General features: G+C 36.8%; 1 protein-coding gene across 1 annotated transcript in view; it reads left to right on the top strand.

The window, feature by feature from the left end:
- Nucleotides 1–4,965: 4,965 nt before the first annotated feature.
- LOC127963199 (uncharacterized) overlaps nucleotides 4,966–17,625 on the top strand; it is a 69,361-nt gene continuing 56,701 nt past the window's right edge. The window contains exons 1-2 of the mRNA XM_052562967.1: nucleotides 4,966–5,132; nucleotides 14,613–14,704. Of these exons, the coding sequence (XP_052418927.1) occupies nucleotides 5,091–5,132; nucleotides 14,613–14,704 (134 nt within the window). The 5' untranslated portion in view covers nucleotides 4,966–5,090. The remainder of the gene's footprint in view (nucleotides 5,133–14,612; nucleotides 14,705–17,625) is intronic.

Genomic DNA, 17,625 nt, shown 5'->3' with positions numbered 1-17,625 from the left:
TTTTGTTAAATAAAGAAACCAAAAAAAAAAAAAAAAAAAAAAAAAAAAACTTGCCATCTCAGTTTCTGTGAACCTCATCCTGAAATGTAGAAAACACAGAGGTACAGACAATGCTACGGTGTACAGACAGACTTGAGAGAGTGGGAACTATATTTATAGAAACATTTAAGTGACCACTTTTATGTTTACGTTGTGCTTAGGCTTTTTGACATTACATGCATTATATAAGTTACTTTGGAATAATTCAGCACATCTCAGTGTAACAGATATGCAGATCATCGATTCATGTGTTTAATTCAGATTTTCCAAATGAAACTCTTTTTGCACCAAGTGCCTGGCCTGGCGCCAGCCTGGCTGGACTTAAATTATTTACGATGCCCATGCGAGCTTCAAAGAAGAAATGAAAACCCCCCAACCACATTCCAACACTGGAGACAAAGGAACTTTTCGTATAAGTTCCTTACTTTCATTTTATTATTAATATGTATTTTAATTATGTTTATGGATTGCATAAAATGGTTAATCCTTGTTATGTGAAGAGTATAAGTTGCAAGCTCATACTTTAGGAAATGTCTCTCCTCACTTTAACCTCCTCAAAGAGAGCCACGTTTCTGCAACCCCCATCTTTGCAGGTCGTAAAACTTTACGACCACACTGGAGAGGAGAGAAGCCAAATCTTCTCCCCAATGCATTCTATGGAATGAATTCGTTACCTGTTAGTTTTTATGTTGTATAAATGTATTACTTATTCCCTTTTGGTACATTTAGATGTTTCCCAACATCTGCAGTGTTATCATGTTTTAAGCAAATCTTTAAATGTTTAATTCTACATTTGAATGTAACTTCATGTTTTGATCACATATATCTATTATGTTTAGTCTTGTTCTAATCGTCATGCTCTGACAGACCCATTTATCTAGAGCAAAGTAATGAAATATGTATGTTACCTGAATTACAAACTTGCTAGAATAATCCCTGGAATTTGGACAAGCCCTAGATCTCCGGGGGGGGGGGGGGGGGTTGTCTTCACAGAGACAAAGGAACTTTTCCCTCCGTTTCAGATCGCGGACTTTCATTGGCTGTTTACGCGAAAAAGGGGCGTGAACCATTTCAAGCCATAAGAACGACCGAACAAGGTCCGCCTCTCTCTTCTTCCTCTTCTTGGTTCTCGGACACGCTGCTCTCCTGTGCGACCCTCCATAGCGCAAACCCCCTCAGCACAGGGGCTGAGAGAAAAAAGCCATTTTAATGGCTCCTTTAGAAGCTTTCGTTTCGTTCGTTTTCTTTTCTTTTCTTTACTAAGTTTATTCAACTATTCGCCTCTCCACGCAAGGAAGACGAATTCTGGAACAATGTTTGTTGAACCTTTCAAATACCGCGCGAGGACAGAACAAAGGACCACGTGCTCCACGCTCACGCCAAGCGCAGCGTGCATGCGCGTCACATGGCCTCCGTTTCATGGCACATGGCTGTTTCAACGGGAACAGCGCGCAAAGCTCACAAGCTCGACGCCGATCTCACGCCACTCACATGGGACACTTTTGCAAGTATCACTTTCTCTATGGAGATTTAAATGCTGGTTTAAAGTGTTGTTATGATCTGATTTGTTGTTGGCTTCCAAAAGTTACTGACTATGATTTTCATACCTGAGCTCCTTATGTGATCTCATTCTATTTTCTCTCTCTCTCTCTCTCTCTCTCTCTCTCTCTCTCCCTCTCTCTCTCTCTCTCTCTTTTATTTGGATTCGTTATGTATTGTATAAAGTTGATGTAGTTTGTAGTTTGATGTATTACTAGTAGGGATGGGCATGATTAATCGACGATCGATAATTGATCGTTAAGATTTTCCTCGATCATGTTAATTTGTTATCGATTAATCTAAAGCATTTTTTTTTAATCTAATGCAGGTTGCGTTGCGTAGTGCGAGTCTTCAAGCAATTAAATGAATTTCACTGTGTGGCAGCAATTAAATATTTTACCACTATGGGGCAATATTTGACACCCTACTCGGTTATCTGTGATCTTCCGTTTTGATTTCAAAGAATAATCATGAAGATGTCATGGCGAAGTGTGGCGTGGGACCATTTTGATTTAAAAAGCGAACTAGTTAACTGCAAACATTGCGATGCCGTGTTTAAGTACAACACGGCCACGACTCAAATGATGTACCTATGCATCCCGGCAAATTTTCATGAGGCTTTAACCCTTTCGAGTCGATTAACGCATATATGCGTTTTGAGTCATTTTCTCCTGATAACCCCTGATAAATTACACTCTCAGTTTTAATCGTACAGATAAGAGCAATACATCAATCGAATCTGTAAAGGGTCTAGTTTTTTTTGGATACAGACATAATAACAAAAAACCTTTGTGCACTTATAAAATAAAGATAACAAACAAGGTGCGCTGTCTACAGTCTTTGTCTCCGCTGATCGTCATGTACAAACATTTCATTAAAATGAACCGTAACTCCGTGAATACTCAACGAAGAGACATGAGAGAGATATCTATAGAAAGCCTGGAATGTCTACTTTTAAACTAAACAAGTGCTTCCGAAAAACAAATATTCTGAGATAAAATAATCCATATGAAAACAACGCAATGTCTGTTTTTCATATCTTCCTTCATTATATTTAATGTGACCACGCCCCCGCGCTGAACGCGCTATTCAGATTCAAACTGAAGCGCGCGGCTTGAATACGCCCACACAGAAGAAAAGGCAGCGAGACTGTTCTTCAAGTTTTTATTTTATTTTACTGTTTGCTTCGCGATGAGAGGACTAAGACATAATTCACTCCAAAAAGATGTGATGTGGTTGATGATTTGAGAAATGGATTTCCTCAGAAAAAAGAATGAAGCACTTTATTCAGACTCAAAACGCATATATGCGTTAATCGACTCGAAAGGGTTAAGAACGCCTGCTAGCAGCTGCAGGTTCCGCTGCTTTAGAGCACTGCATATGCACGCGGATATATGTTCGGTTTGCCTGAACGTAGTTTAACTGTCTGCCACAAGTTGATCTTGTAATAAAGGTCTCACAGAGGAAAAACACGCTGTATTTTTGTATTCATTGCATTTTTTTTATAAAAATTAAATAATTAATTATATTATAAAAATATGAATGATTAATCGATAGTCGATCGTTAATTCTCCCGACGATCGACTAAGAAAATTTAATCGAATGCCCATCCCTAATTACTAGTTTAATTATTAAAAACCCATATACTGACGATTGGCTTGGACTCCACCCCACTCACATTACGAGTCACTGAGATGTTTGACCTATAGCTACAAGCTCTAAATTTAGAAACTAAATTTATCATAAGGATAGGATAATATTTTCATGGCCAGAGAATACTTTTCCTTGAATTATAAGGCGTGATAACTTTATTGAAAATTGATAGGTCTACAGTGGTTTGCTGGACATACCACGGTTTGATTTGCAGTAATTTACAGTAAGAGATATCACAATAATTGATATGAAGAATGTAATATTGACATATTAATGAGTAAGTTACAGTGCCCTGTGATTATTTATTGTTATAGGCAATTGAGCTATTTTTCAGAATCAATCAAATTTAATGTAACTGTCATCTGAGATTTAAATTAATCATATTCCTGATTAATTATTCAAATTCGCTATATATCATTTGAGTTAATTACTATGTAAAACTCATTGTTGTTACACAGAAGATTCAAAAATATGACTTGTAGTCTGGAAAATATGGTATAAAATATTTTGTGGACCCATTTGCTTTGGTCCTGAACCCCAGATCGAAAACCCTTGCATTGTAGTATATTTATTATTATTATTATTATTATTATAGTGCATGCAGATAATATTTAGGCACACAAACACTTGACTATTGCATGAATAAAGAATACCATATTTAAGAATTTTATGCTAATTGCAGTTTAAATAAAAATGAAAAAGCTTAAAAACTGAAGATCCAACAGGTGAACATAATGTGTGGACCCAACTAAACTAAATTGTTTGTTGTTATTTGTTATCCACTGTATAATGAGTGAAATGTATTTTATTTTTATGTTTGTTTGTTTTTGTGTGTGTGTGAACACACTGTTTCTTCAAGTTTATTTACAAGTAGAAATATAAATTGCATGGAAATAAACATGAGATTTAATTGAATGCAGCCTAAGAGTGTTTATTTTGTCTAGAAATCTGAACTAAATTTGAACCTCCTAGAGACATCCTGTGTATGTCGATATTGCACGTCCAAAAGACGTCGAAAAAACTTTCATTCTGGCTCTTCGGGGGACGTCATTTCAAAGTCCGACAAAGATGTCGAAAAGACGTCGTTTCAACGTACTTTTGCTCAGTGGGCACCCACAACGTGCAAAACCCAAAGATCACTAAAACAAAGTAATTTAAAACCGTTTTTTTTTTTTTCGAAAGCTTTGTAAATGTCATGATAAAGAATAAAACTTGCAAATCCAGGACCAATATTAGTACAGTCGGAGCAGGCTTTTAGAAATTTTCTCTGCGTTTATTTTAATTTTTAATTAATTAATTTTTTTATCTTGTTTGTGTTTTAGAAAATACAATCAAGATCACAATGAAGTTAGACACTTTAACACTGCCGTCTAGAGGAATATATGGGTTTAAGAATGAGAAAAATCCACTTCCTTTATCAATGAATAATGTATTATTACAAATAAAGTCGAGGGCCTTTCATGATAATAATATTAATAATAATGTAAAGGAGTACCGTGCAGACTTATTAACATGATCATTCTTTAAAACATCATTCTTACATCCTGATCATTCTCGCTACGTGGCATATATTAAAGTAGGTATCAAGTTACAAGCATAAAGCTCACCATAAAAAGTGTGATAAAGTTATGGGATTCAGTCTCTTTAAAAACACAATCATTAGGTTCCTTACAGATGTAAAGAAGAGCTCTGTGGAAGAGAAGCTGAGAGGATGTCAGACTACAGACAGCAGCGACAACAAAAATAGAAAGTGAAAGTGAAAGTATTGTTGGCAAACAAACACTCAAATGTTCGCGGAGCTCGTGCTTGTATAAACATAACACAACACTCGTTAAATTCCGCGAAGAGCTGCAGACAGGATGGACACGCGCACTGAGGAGCCCGTTCACGGCAGTAAGACGGTAAGACCGATTCATTACACACTTGAACCGAGGAGCACGATCATGGTCTAGGCTTCAGGATTTACTGCATATCTCTGAATGAGCAAAGTGGATAACGAATGCCAGAAAAGACAACTTTCAGAAACAGATCGTTAGTCAATCTTTTAGAAGTTGTGTTACTTCCACCGTTTATTAACGCATACATTTACATTTCTAAGCGCTGCGCGTGGAGAGCATCGGATCTAATACACTTCAGTTTGCACCTTCCGGTTTTAAAGTTAGGTGAAGTTGGCAAAATATTCACAGATTTGACTTTTCCGGATCAGTAAATCACGATCAAAACGTTATTGCTACACAACTGACGACTCCTTTCTTTCGTATTGATGTAGAAAAAGAAGCGAGTTTTCCTCAAAACAAGCTTTCCTCCTCTGTACAAAATACATTGACCTCAATGCGTCTGAGAGACAGCTCGAAGGGACCGTCTGCAAAGGGCGAAACACGAAAATGTTACTGATCAAGTCCTCGATAACGTAACAGTAGGGGAGAGCAGGGGCGAAAGTACATTTTTCAGAAAAACATAATTTTAAAAGATAATGTTGTAGACAGAGATATATTTCTGCTGCAGCCAGTAACTCAGAAGTGTGGTCTATCAATACTATTTGGTATTTTGTAGTAATGTAAAAATACTTCAGTATACTCAGGGCCGTTTGAAGGAATTTGGGGGCCCCAAGCAAACTGGACAATATAGGCCCCTGACCCCCGCACGCACGCAAAGCCTAAGTTCACCCACACTTTATATAAATAAAAAAGGTTTACACTGCAAATACTGCTTGAAAAAATAGTTTGGTGGGAATTCAATAGTGATTTGCACAGTTTTTTTTTCTAATAGTATGACAGCACACACTTAACAGTTTAAACTCTGGGCTGTGCAGGATATCAGCTATAATTATAGAACTATATAGAGGAAACATCAGCACTGAGAAGTGATAGCATATTGAAAGAGGTCACTATTAACAGCTCAGGGGTGCATTTCCCAAAACCATAGTTGCTATGTATTCAAATATATAAAATATTAGAAATAAAAAGGGAAAATAATGTATTACAATATATCACAATATATTTTAAGAAATATATTGGTAAATATATTTTCCTTTCGTAAGGGGGACCCTGATCATTTTTAAAAGCAGCATCTGAAAACATATTTTCTCTCTTCTGTTATCTCGGACAGTGTCATGTACTTGTCGAGGTACGGCCACGGCGACTCACTCCTCGGGATTAACTGTTCTCCGACCCAGGCGAGGACCTGAACACCAGTAAAAATGTTTGATAGCATTTGGTTGTTTGCCTTGTGAATATATAACACATAGCATACCTGTTTTCTTGTGTTATGATTCTTTTTTAAAGACAGAATCAGCTCGTTCTCTTGTGAATTTTTTTGTTCTGCACGGGCCGGCCACACGCTCTCCGTGCGTGCACTGACTTATAAGTGGCGTAATGCCACTGTTACACTGTGAAACGTACTCCGTGTGTGCAGTGCGTGACTGATCCACGACTGTAGGCTACCACAAACACATACTCACATAAACACAAAAAAAAAAGTTTGTCAGCATTGCGATCCTCTTTTAATAGACGTTTTAACACAATTTAAACAACTTATTATTCACCGCTACTTATATAGATTCTTATATTAAGTTGCTCAAACAAGTGGTAAAATATTTAACCATGTAATACTTATATTAAAATCGCAAACATTTCAAATTAAAACTTAAAATTGACAAAAACAGCCGACTATCATGTCTTTTCTTTTGCATTTAAGTTTTAATACTACAATAAATATTGCATGTCACAAATAAATTGTTTTTTCACCTCCACCATGAATGAGAGGAGAGTTGTTCATTATGTCGCCTTGTTGAAGGAAATTCTAGTTTTCCTTGCTTTACCCCGGTCCTAAGGTAAAAAAAAAAAAACATGACTGTGTAAAAGAGTATAATTAAATTAAATGCATTTATGGTGAGATTACATTTTTTTAATTAAACGCATTTATGGCGAGATTATTATATTTTCATGTCAATATGTGTTCATTTTGACCACGAACCATGCACTGTCAGCCTGTCACTTTAATTCAGCGCGTGCAGCACATCAGAGACTCGGTCACGCGGAAACGATCTCTGCACTGCGCCGCACATGGAACGGATCGCCGGACCGCATCCGCGCGCAGTGTGAAAGCTCTATAATACAGAGCCCGGGAATCAGGTGTATGAGATTAAAAAACCCGAGGCCCACCCGTGTATTCACCAGGCCCACCTATTAATGACGTTCTGTATCCGCCACTGCTCCGACCTCATCCTATGCCATCATTTCATCAAATAATATTTTGCGTGACTGGCTAAGGAGTGGTACCATCCGGAGCAGAAGGTGGCGGTAATGCATCATAAAGATGGTTGGTTGCTATCCACCGTAAACACGAACAAGATGAAGTAGCGCCGTCGCGTCACTCACTACTGATCCAGGATCAGCGATCTTAGCAGTTGTATTTCCCGATTTGAGTTTGAGCTTCAGAAATGCTTGCGAAAATGTAGCTCGTGTGGAAGCTACAGCACTACTTGGTTAAAAAAAGAGCTTCGCTACTGAAAAGCTATTTGATTCAGAAAGCAGCGAAGCTACGACCAAGCTACTGAGAAATGTAGTTAAACTAGTAGCTTCGGTGATTGTAGCGACGCTTCTGCCCAACACTGAAGCTAAACCTAAATATAACTAAGGTAAATGTGACGCAGCAGCTGCCCAAAGAGTGATGTTCCTCTGTCCAGAAATGTCCTCTCATAAAAATCTGGATAAAACCAGACCTCTGTCTGTCTTTCTGACCCTCACTCATTCTTTTGGTAATATACAATCGAAAGAAAAGAAACTTACAACAACACAATAAAACTAAATATAAACAAAAAATAAAAATAGAAATCTTAGGCTGTTAAAAGCACAGAATCTTTCAGTTCTATTCTATACCATCTAAACAGTCCAGTGTGCTGCTAGTCCCAATGTAAAAGTGTCCACCTGTCTATATACAATCCAAAGAAAGTGATGATCCAATAAAAGTAAGATGCTGGAATGGTAAATCCTTAAAAGAAACACCTCAATCCCCAATGCCTCCTTATATGCTATTAAGGTCCTGAACAGCATATAGGAGGCTTTGAGGATTGAGGTGTTTCTTCACATAGTCAGTTAAAGATATGCACACATTAAAATGGTTTTGAGGAATAACATTATGAGACAACATAAAAACCTATTAAAACTCAAATATACACACAATCATTATATTATATTGAGCAGATGAAACATGTAATTTGTGACAGTGTCACAACGTTTTGAAATAAATAATCTTTTAACACTATCTATGCAAACTGTCAAATACCTAAGGTACACTTTTCTAGTGATTTTGCAGTTAATTCTCATATTTTATTTTCAGAAAGTTTTCGAATATTTGTCCTCCCTAAATTTGTCACTACTGAAACACAGTAATACTAATTGTATTAGAAGGGTTATATTGACCTACTGAGATTGTGCTTACTTCTAGATTGTAGATCTTTATTTAGTTTATATTTATTTATATTTTACCATTTACCCCCCCCCCCCCCCAGGTAAATCTGTAACATTTAAGTTTTTAACAATATTTCAATTCTGTAATTTTATGAAATGTGTTGTATTTCTCTTTGTAAAAGGCAAAACGTTGATCAGACTGATTTCAAAGTTAGGAATACATTAGTTTGAATATATACCGAACCAACAAACTATCATAACATCTTCGTTCATAATTCAGTATACTTTATTTTTGACAAAACAAGTTTTAGTAGTGACAGCAGTGCTTTGGTAGCAACCACATCACATTACAGATTTTAAACTCATAATAAAACATTACTAAAGCATACTAAAATAATAATAATAAATACAAATTAAATTGCATAACTATACTAATATTTGGTTTATTTCCCCCAAACTTGAGGATTATTTGTGCCTTTTTGTCACTACTGAAACATATATGACATGTATCGGTAGTGACAATTCTATGGGATAACCTAAAAACGAAAACAAAGATGTCACTTCCTAAACTTCACTGGATGTTTGTTTCATCTCTGCAGTTCTGAGCGTGTTCAGCTCCAGGTTGTTGAGACTGCACCAAACAGCCAGCTGCTCAACCTCTTGTCTGTAAGCAGACTCATCACCGTCCTGGATGAGACCGATGACAGTGGTGTCGTCTGCAAACCTCAGGGGCTTGACAGAGGGGTCTTTAGAGGTGCAGTCATATCGATTGCCTTAAAACTAAGTAAGCTGAACTAAAAACATTAAGTAAAGACCAAAATCAACAATCAAACTGTTGTAAAACATGTTTTATTGTCTACAAGTACAGGGTACCAAACAATATAATTAAAGCACTGCTAAATTCTAAATACCAATACTAAGCTCCTTTGTTAAGCTCCGCCTTTCATACAACCAGGTAAACAATAAACGATAACTTTACATTTTGAATCTTTACTTACCATAATGTCTTTCACTCACTTCTCGCTTCTTTCACGCTTAGAAAATGGCGGCTGCTCGCACTGGAGACGTACGATCTCGCGTTCCCAAACCAGCACCGCTGGGTTAAAACAACCCAAAGTCCTACGCAGCGGTCTCAACACAGCATTTGGGTTGAAGAAACAACCCAGCGTTTTTTTAGAGTGAACAGGATATTTTTAGTTCCCTTCACTTTACAACAAATCCTTCAAATTTATCAGAGCTAATATTACAAATATATAATTCTAATGGATAAATATAATGGCAGTATATAATAATATAAGCTTAGCTATAAATAAACAAAAATAATAATAATAATAATTTAAAGCTAAGCATAAGGTAAGATTGGGTTCTCTCATTCTCTCACTCGATCGGGAGAAGTCCGTTTCTATATTTGTGATGTTGCCCATTTAAAGCTTAACTTTTATTCATGAGGTAAAATAGGCTTTGTAGTTCACTCGTGTTTCAGTATCGATGGAAATAAATCGTAATGAGCAATATGCCAAAGTGAATGGCTGCTGTTTCCAATGAACATGTGCGCAAGGCACCAGCACTATCAAACAGCTGAAACAGATAATGCTCCACTTTTGATCACATGGTAAAGGCATGATTAAAAAATGCAAAGTGTTAGCAGTTTTCAAAAATCAAGAATAATAACGGAGTTAATAATAATTATTGCTATATATATATATAGAGAGAGAGAGAGAGAGGGGCCTTATATTTAATGACTGTTTAATAACAATAGCATGTTTTTTTTTTTGATGCGTAAACTGTAGTCTAAGACTATCCTATGTTTTGAAATTAACTCACTGTAAAAAAAAAAATCATGTCTTTTAAAGATGTTACAATGTTATATCATAATGTTATTTTTGTTTTTACTTCCTTCTTTTATCTCATTTTACAATTACTTTCTGTTCGCAATCCTTCTCTTTGCACCACTTGGTGGTAGTTTCGCAACGGATTTTAACATAAAATATATATTTTATAACAGTGCTGTAAAACACATTCAAAATAACATTACAACATATATCTGTAAATTCTCCCTCATTCATGAAAATAAGGGGTAGGGAGCTAAAGCAAGTATTTTGAAAATACGAACACTTCAATGAATCTGAAAATAAAGGTCAGAATAGCTTTACAAACGATTTAAAGGGGGGGTGAAATGCTATTTCATGCATACTGAGTTTTTTACACTGTTAAAGAGTTGGATTCCCATGCTAAACATGGACAAAGTTTCAAAAATTAAGTTGTACGTTTGAAGTAGTATTTTTGTTCCCAAAATACTCCTTCCGGTTTGTCACAAGTTTGGGAAAGTTTTTTTCGAGTATGGCTCTGTGTGACGTTAGATGGAGCGGAATTTCCTTATATGTGTCCTGAGGCACTTCTGCCGGAAGAGCGCGCTCCCGTATAGCAGAGCACTGAGAGCACAACAGACTTCACTGATCAGAGCGAGAGCGTCGCCAAATGTCACAAAAGAAGTGTGTTTTTGGTTGCCAGGGCAAGACAACCCTGCACAGATTACCAAAAGAGAAACAGCATTAAGGGACCAGTGGATGGAGTTTATTTTTACAGAGCATCAACGGAGTTGTGCAAGTGTTTGTGTTTGTTCCCTGCATTTCGAAGATGCTTGTTTTACAAACAAGGCCCAGTTTGACAACGAGTAGTACTGCATCCTTCATAACTCCAAAAAGTCTTTAGTTTTATTATATTTATAAGAGAAAGATAGTCTTGCACATCGTTTATTTCTTAAGGATGATGCAATCCCAACGAAAAAGGGTCACGATCGTGTGTTGGAACAGCATGCGGTGAGTAAAACTGCTTCAAATATCTCTGTGTTGTTAACTTAGCTATCGGCGCGTAAGCACATCAAGTAAACAACATGCGATGTAGTCATCAAACTGCACTTTCCACATGTACAGATAAAAAAACCGCTAAGCAAATATATACAGTTTCAGTACATACCACATAGAGACGCCTTTGCTGATGCTGCTCTTGTTAAATTTCAGCCTCTGGATCTGTGTCACAGCTTCCAAACGCTCTCAACGCAAAAGCCTACTGGCGCTCGTGATTCTTTAGCTCCGCCCACACGTCACGCCTCTAGGCGTTCGTGTTTTTCCGGGAAAAATCGGTGCAGACTATCTTTCTCTTATAAATATAATACAACTAAAGACTTTTTGGAGTTATGAAGGATGCAGTACTACTCTATAGGTACTCAAGATTAACAGGATATTGAGTGAAAACGAGCATTTCACCCCCCCTTTAAAGAATTGCACTAGGGCTTATTAATTGGTAGTTTTTTGTGTGGGGGTTATGAAATGTTTAAAACAGTGCAAAGAAAGTGTAAAAATTCAAATAAATCAAGTAAGATTTATTTGGAAAAGGCGCCACTGAATGCACGTGTGCCACTTGATCCACAAATTTACTTCTTCCATGTTGCATGTGCAAATTCTCATACACTAATGCAAAAAAAAAAACATCTGCATTCACAAACATGTTTATATTTGTACAATGCTTCATATTCATGTAATTCTGAATGTCACAGACACATGTTGACAGGCATTTGGTTATGGATACTGAGATATATGTGCACATAAGCAGTGCATGTGTAAGGCTGGGGAAAGCTTAGGCTTCCACTGGCAATGAAATGCCACAAAATTTGTCAAAAATTTCCCGCACAAATCTAATTCCAAAAAAAATCTATTAGGTCTGTTGCTAACAAAGTGAATATGAATAGACACTTGCGGCATCAAATGCACCGTATTTAAAATGTAGGCAGATGTATGTAAAATATAAGAGATTTATTTCACAGTATATACAGCTTCAGTGATTATAACGATAGTTTTGTTAATGATAGTTTTACATTGATCTTGTGATAAATCAATGTTAGTGATAATGTCACTTTCTATAGAATTTATTGTGGAAAGGAAACCTCATATCATTATAATTTTTTGAAGATTTTATTAAATTTTAATCATGTTAAATACAAATTCAGTCCCAATATTTTTTTAAATATATTTTTTAGCCTACATGACACCCATGTATTTTATACATTTGGCTTAGCCTTGCCCTGGAGTTATTCACACTCCAGATATGCATGTGCAACATTTACCAATATCACGCAGCCTTGCCCGCTCAGGGCTGAACTGAATCAACATTGAATTGATGCAAGCTGAAGTGGAGTTTATAGCTGAATTGAACTTGTTTCATAATGAATGACCTTTGCACAATTTTTGAACTGAACTGAATCAACACTGAAGTGACTGTAGCTGAATATTGGCAGTTGCCACAGCTGTAAAATTTGGACTTGTATCATTTCCGACGTTTACATTATTGATTCTGTTACTTTCCTGTTTAATATTGTAAACCTGCTTTTATATTGTGCTATTAGTGCTATTAAAATAACGGTGACATGACTTGACTTAATGGTTTAAAGTCTTGTCTGAGTTTAACTTTGTTGCAAATGTGTCTGTATGTCTTCTGATTCTTTGGGCCAGAGAACTTGGTCAAACCTCTTTTTGTTTTTCTAAGATTAGAATAGACTTGGTATGTGCTTTATCTGTTGTTGTCTCACTGGAAGAAGAATCTGAATGTAGTGTTTCTGTTCATGTCTTTTTCCTAATAGTCTGTCTATTCTTTTTTTTTTGTTTTTTATTTTTTTATACATCTTAGACTGGAAACTCAAAATGTTGTATCTGATATTGCCTATTACCACTCAGGACTCTAAACCTGGTCATATCTGTTAACGTCTCTTTGGACAAACTGGGAACACAGAATTTATTTATATATAATAATGTCTCTTGAGTCACAGGCTGGATTTACGTAGAACAAGGGGGGTCTGTTTAAAGCATACATTTATCCCTTTCCAATGAGGATGAGATTGCAATTTGGTACTTCACCGTTCCAGTGCTGTGATTGGCTGATGGCATCACAGGGTTTACCTAAGCCCCTTTCACACTGTGATTCCGACAAATACACGGGTAATGTGTCCTGGGTTGCTAAATTTTGCACATTCACACTGCCAGTGATTACCCGGAATATGTGCATGCGTTCACACACAACCCGTAAAAATCCCATAAAAACACGTGACATCAGGGCGTGACGTGTAATGTACGAGTGGAAAACGTTAGGCATGTTATACTTTCACTGAAGCTAGCGAACAATCTCAGCTTCAACGCGGAAAATTAGGAACTAACTGATCTCTGCTTCATTATGTGAATATGTGTGTATTATAAGTGCAATTTAATGGCAATGAAATTAATCATTGAAGGTGAGCTATTATGCCCTTTTTCACAAGATGTAAAATATAAAATTGTGTATATGTGAACTTTTAGCTTCTGTTTGTTTGTTATAGTTTCTGTTTCTGCACTTTTACATTGTTTTGATACCTAAACATGTAGGGGATTTAACAGATTTTCCCCCTAGGACATTTCCCTCAAAAATAAGCTAACCACAATGTCCGCTTGGTGCATCCCAACACTTGACACTTGTAATGGGTCTTTGGAGCTGATGTTGTATCTCCAGCATCTACAGCAGGCAAACAGTAATGGCAGACTGCTGCTTCTCACTCAGGACTGAATGCAAATAGGGCAGAGATCATCACAAATGGGCGGGGATTTCTTCCTACTATGACGTGTACATAGGGAGAATCTGGAATCTCTTGTTCTAAAAGACTGTTTTATCATTATAGGCTGGTTGTTTTCATACACTGTGGCCACACAACTGTTTTCAAACACATTATAAAAGTATTGTTTGCATAATAGGTCCACTTTAAAATAAATGATAATTCACTAAATACTGTAAGTGAAAGGTTAAAAAAGTTTGGGTTAATCTTAATGTCTTAATGTGTCCATGTACCCTAATATGGTATAATTGTGATAACCTATTTATAAAAACAACTGTTACAAACATATGATTATATTGAAATTACATTCAAAACAGTATTCTTATATTTTTCAGAACAAGAAAAGACACATCCAGAGAAAAAGGAGTCCTTTACGATACGCTCGCCAATATCGGCCAAGATTTGAAGGGAAAAACCTGCATTCACGGTAAGGAAACGTAAAAAAAAAAAAAAAGAAAAGAAAAGGAAAAGAGATTAAGGTTGTATACAGATCTGGGAATGAAGGTAAAAAAAAAGGTCATTGTTCAGAAAACGTAATAGAGAATAGAAAAATTGGAACAGGTTATTGTAACAGGTACTGCTATTTTAACATAGTATAAATAGAATCTATAGATATTTGCACTTAGTGTAAATAGCCGCTGCCTTTTTTGATAACTGCCAGACTAATGCCAGTGATGCAATGTTATGTAGATATTGCTATAAAAAAAAAAAAAAAAAATTAAACCAAAATTATTTCAAATATTTTGGAAATTAGATAAGATAAAGTTATCGCTGACCCTAAACCAAAACTTCCTTCTTTATTAACTTTCTAAAGTGTTAAATTTAGTGGAAAAACAAGTAAAAAAATGCTTATAATAGCCTTGATCTCTCAACATGCAGGCTGCGTCTCACGCTCTTTCTCACAGCTCTCTGAAGACTTGTGCACTTTGGAAGCGTCCCACAGCAATCATTTTTCATACCACAGACGCTAAACATTCTGAATTATACATGCATTATACAGACATTCATATGAGGAGTTTAGCAGCAAATTAGTCAATAAGAGAACAAATAGTATTTTTGAACATGAAAAAATAAAAAAGCCAAAAATCTTTGGTTTTGCAGTCTACATGATACAGTGTTGTAGTCGAGTCACCAACTGTCGAGTCCCAAGTCGAGTCTCGAGTCTCAGTGTTCGAGTCCGAGTCCAAGTCCAAGTCACCAAAGAAGAGTCCGAGTCGAGTCCAAGTCGAGTCACCATTACCAGAGTTCGAGTCCGAGTCGAGTCTCAAGTCCCGTATATTGGAATTTTTTTTTTTTTTTTTTTGAGGAAACAATAGCAACCAACTTGAGTTGGTAGGCATTGAAGTCCATTATATGAAGAAAACATCCTGAAATGTTTTCCTTAAAAAACATAATTTAAGAAAAAACGCCATGGATATCCTGGAAGGCATTGGGAGGAGTAAATGATTAGGAAATTTTCATTTTTGTGTAAACTAATCCTTTAACACTGTACTACAGAATTACACTCAGCGAAAAAAAGAAACGTGCATATTACAATGAGTGTGAGTGTGGGTGTGTGTGTGTGTGTGAGAGAGAGAGAGAGCGTTTGTGTGTGAGTGACCGAGTGATTTAGCGTGAGTGTGTTTGTATGTATTCAAGTGAATGTGTGTGTGTGACGGCAAGCGCATGGTCAGAATGCAACGTATAAGGGCCGTTCAAATATCGCGTCTTTTGCACGCTCAAGTTCGTTATTTCCAATGTACTGTAGGCGCGCGGTATGTACGCTCATAATGGAAGCGTATGCGCGCTCATAATGGAAGCATCCAGGCGCGTCCGCACCGCATTGAATTAAAAACATCTCAACTTTCCAGAATGTCGCAAGCGCACTGCAGGTCATGTGACAAGAACTAACCAATCAGCTTCATCCTTTCCCGCAAGTACCCGTGCGCTTTGGAAAAAAGTAAAGTGAGTGACGTCAGTGAGTGTGTTGTCAAGCAAAGAGAGTGAGCGGTAGCAGTGTCTGTGAGGGAAAAGAATAGATCCCGGCCAGTCTTGGGCACGAAACATTTTTATATAACATTTTTAGTCAAAAACAACGTAATGACTGTTCAAGTCCGATTTTATATATCTATCGAGTCCGAGTCCAAGTACGAGTCATCAGTCCACGATTCCAAGTCGAGTCACAAGTCCAGAGAATGGAGTCTCGAGTTGGACTCGAGTACAAAGAAAAGTGACTCGAGTCGGACTCGAGTCCGAGTCCAGGACTCGAGTACTCCATCACTGACATGATAACACTGAATCCAGAGTTTCGAAAATCCTCACCCTGGAAGGAGTTTAAAAAAATGTTCAGTTTTGGTTACCTGTTGCTGCATTTACGTGTGGACGAATGGCCAAACTGCACAGAAACAGCTGCAGTTTTGAAAAGCGCTCATGTGGACAAGGCCTCAGACTCACTAGAAACTTCCAGGTAAGTGTGTTGTAAGTGTTGCAGGACATTGGCCCTACAGGAGTGAGATAGGACCCCTCTGGTGCTAATTTTAATAAAGAAAGAGAGAAGATACTTCTATACACTATATAAATATTATAAATATAAATTTATAAATTTAAATGCATATTTTCCAGTTTATGTTTTATTTGATTCTCAAATACTTAAAACTACATAAAAACCTTGTCAGACCAACAGAATTACCACAAATATTGTCCCAACTAGTCAAACAAAGTTGTCTGAACAAATAATTTCATATTGCTTAAATCTCAAGGCTTTGTGAGTTCCCAGCAATGCAATTTGGCATCAGATTTAAATACTCTACAGACTTTGCATGCTGTTACCTCCTGGAAACTACCAGGGCATATGTGGATCAGGGAAGGGTGGTGGGAGCAGTCTTCCTTGATCTGCGTAAAGCTTTTGATACTGTTAAGCACCAGATACTCTACAGTAAATTAAATCAATATAGTCTCTCTGAGTAAACCCAAAACTGGATAAGATCTTACTGAGCGACCGACATCAGTGTGTACATGTAAATAACATCCAATCTGCGTTTAGAGCCACCTCGATGGGGTTAACGCAAGAGTCTATTTTGGGACCCTTGCTTTTTAGCATCTATATAAATAACCTCCCTAGAGTGTGTTTGGTCGTTCACGTAATCATGTACGCTGATGATACAGAGATCTTCACTTTCGGGGAAAACGAGCAGGAGGTTGCAAACAAAATATCAAAAGTGATGCAAAAAGTTGTAGAAAGGTTGTAGACATATTGTCTGACCTGAAATGTTGATAAAACGGTCTCAATGTTTTTTTTTTTTTTCAAATAAACGTAAGATTTTTTAAAAATTCAAGTAAATGGGCAAAAAATTAAAAATGTAAAGGAAA

Source organism: Carassius gibelio, chromosome B8 (assembly GCF_023724105.1).
Source record: "Carassius gibelio isolate Cgi1373 ecotype wild population from Czech Republic chromosome B8, carGib1.2-hapl.c, whole genome shotgun sequence".
NCBI classification, from domain to species: Eukaryota; Metazoa; Chordata; class Actinopteri; order Cypriniformes; family Cyprinidae; genus Carassius; species Carassius gibelio.
Note: the sequence above shows the minus strand (reverse complement) of the source record. Positions and strands in the feature narration are given on the sequence as shown.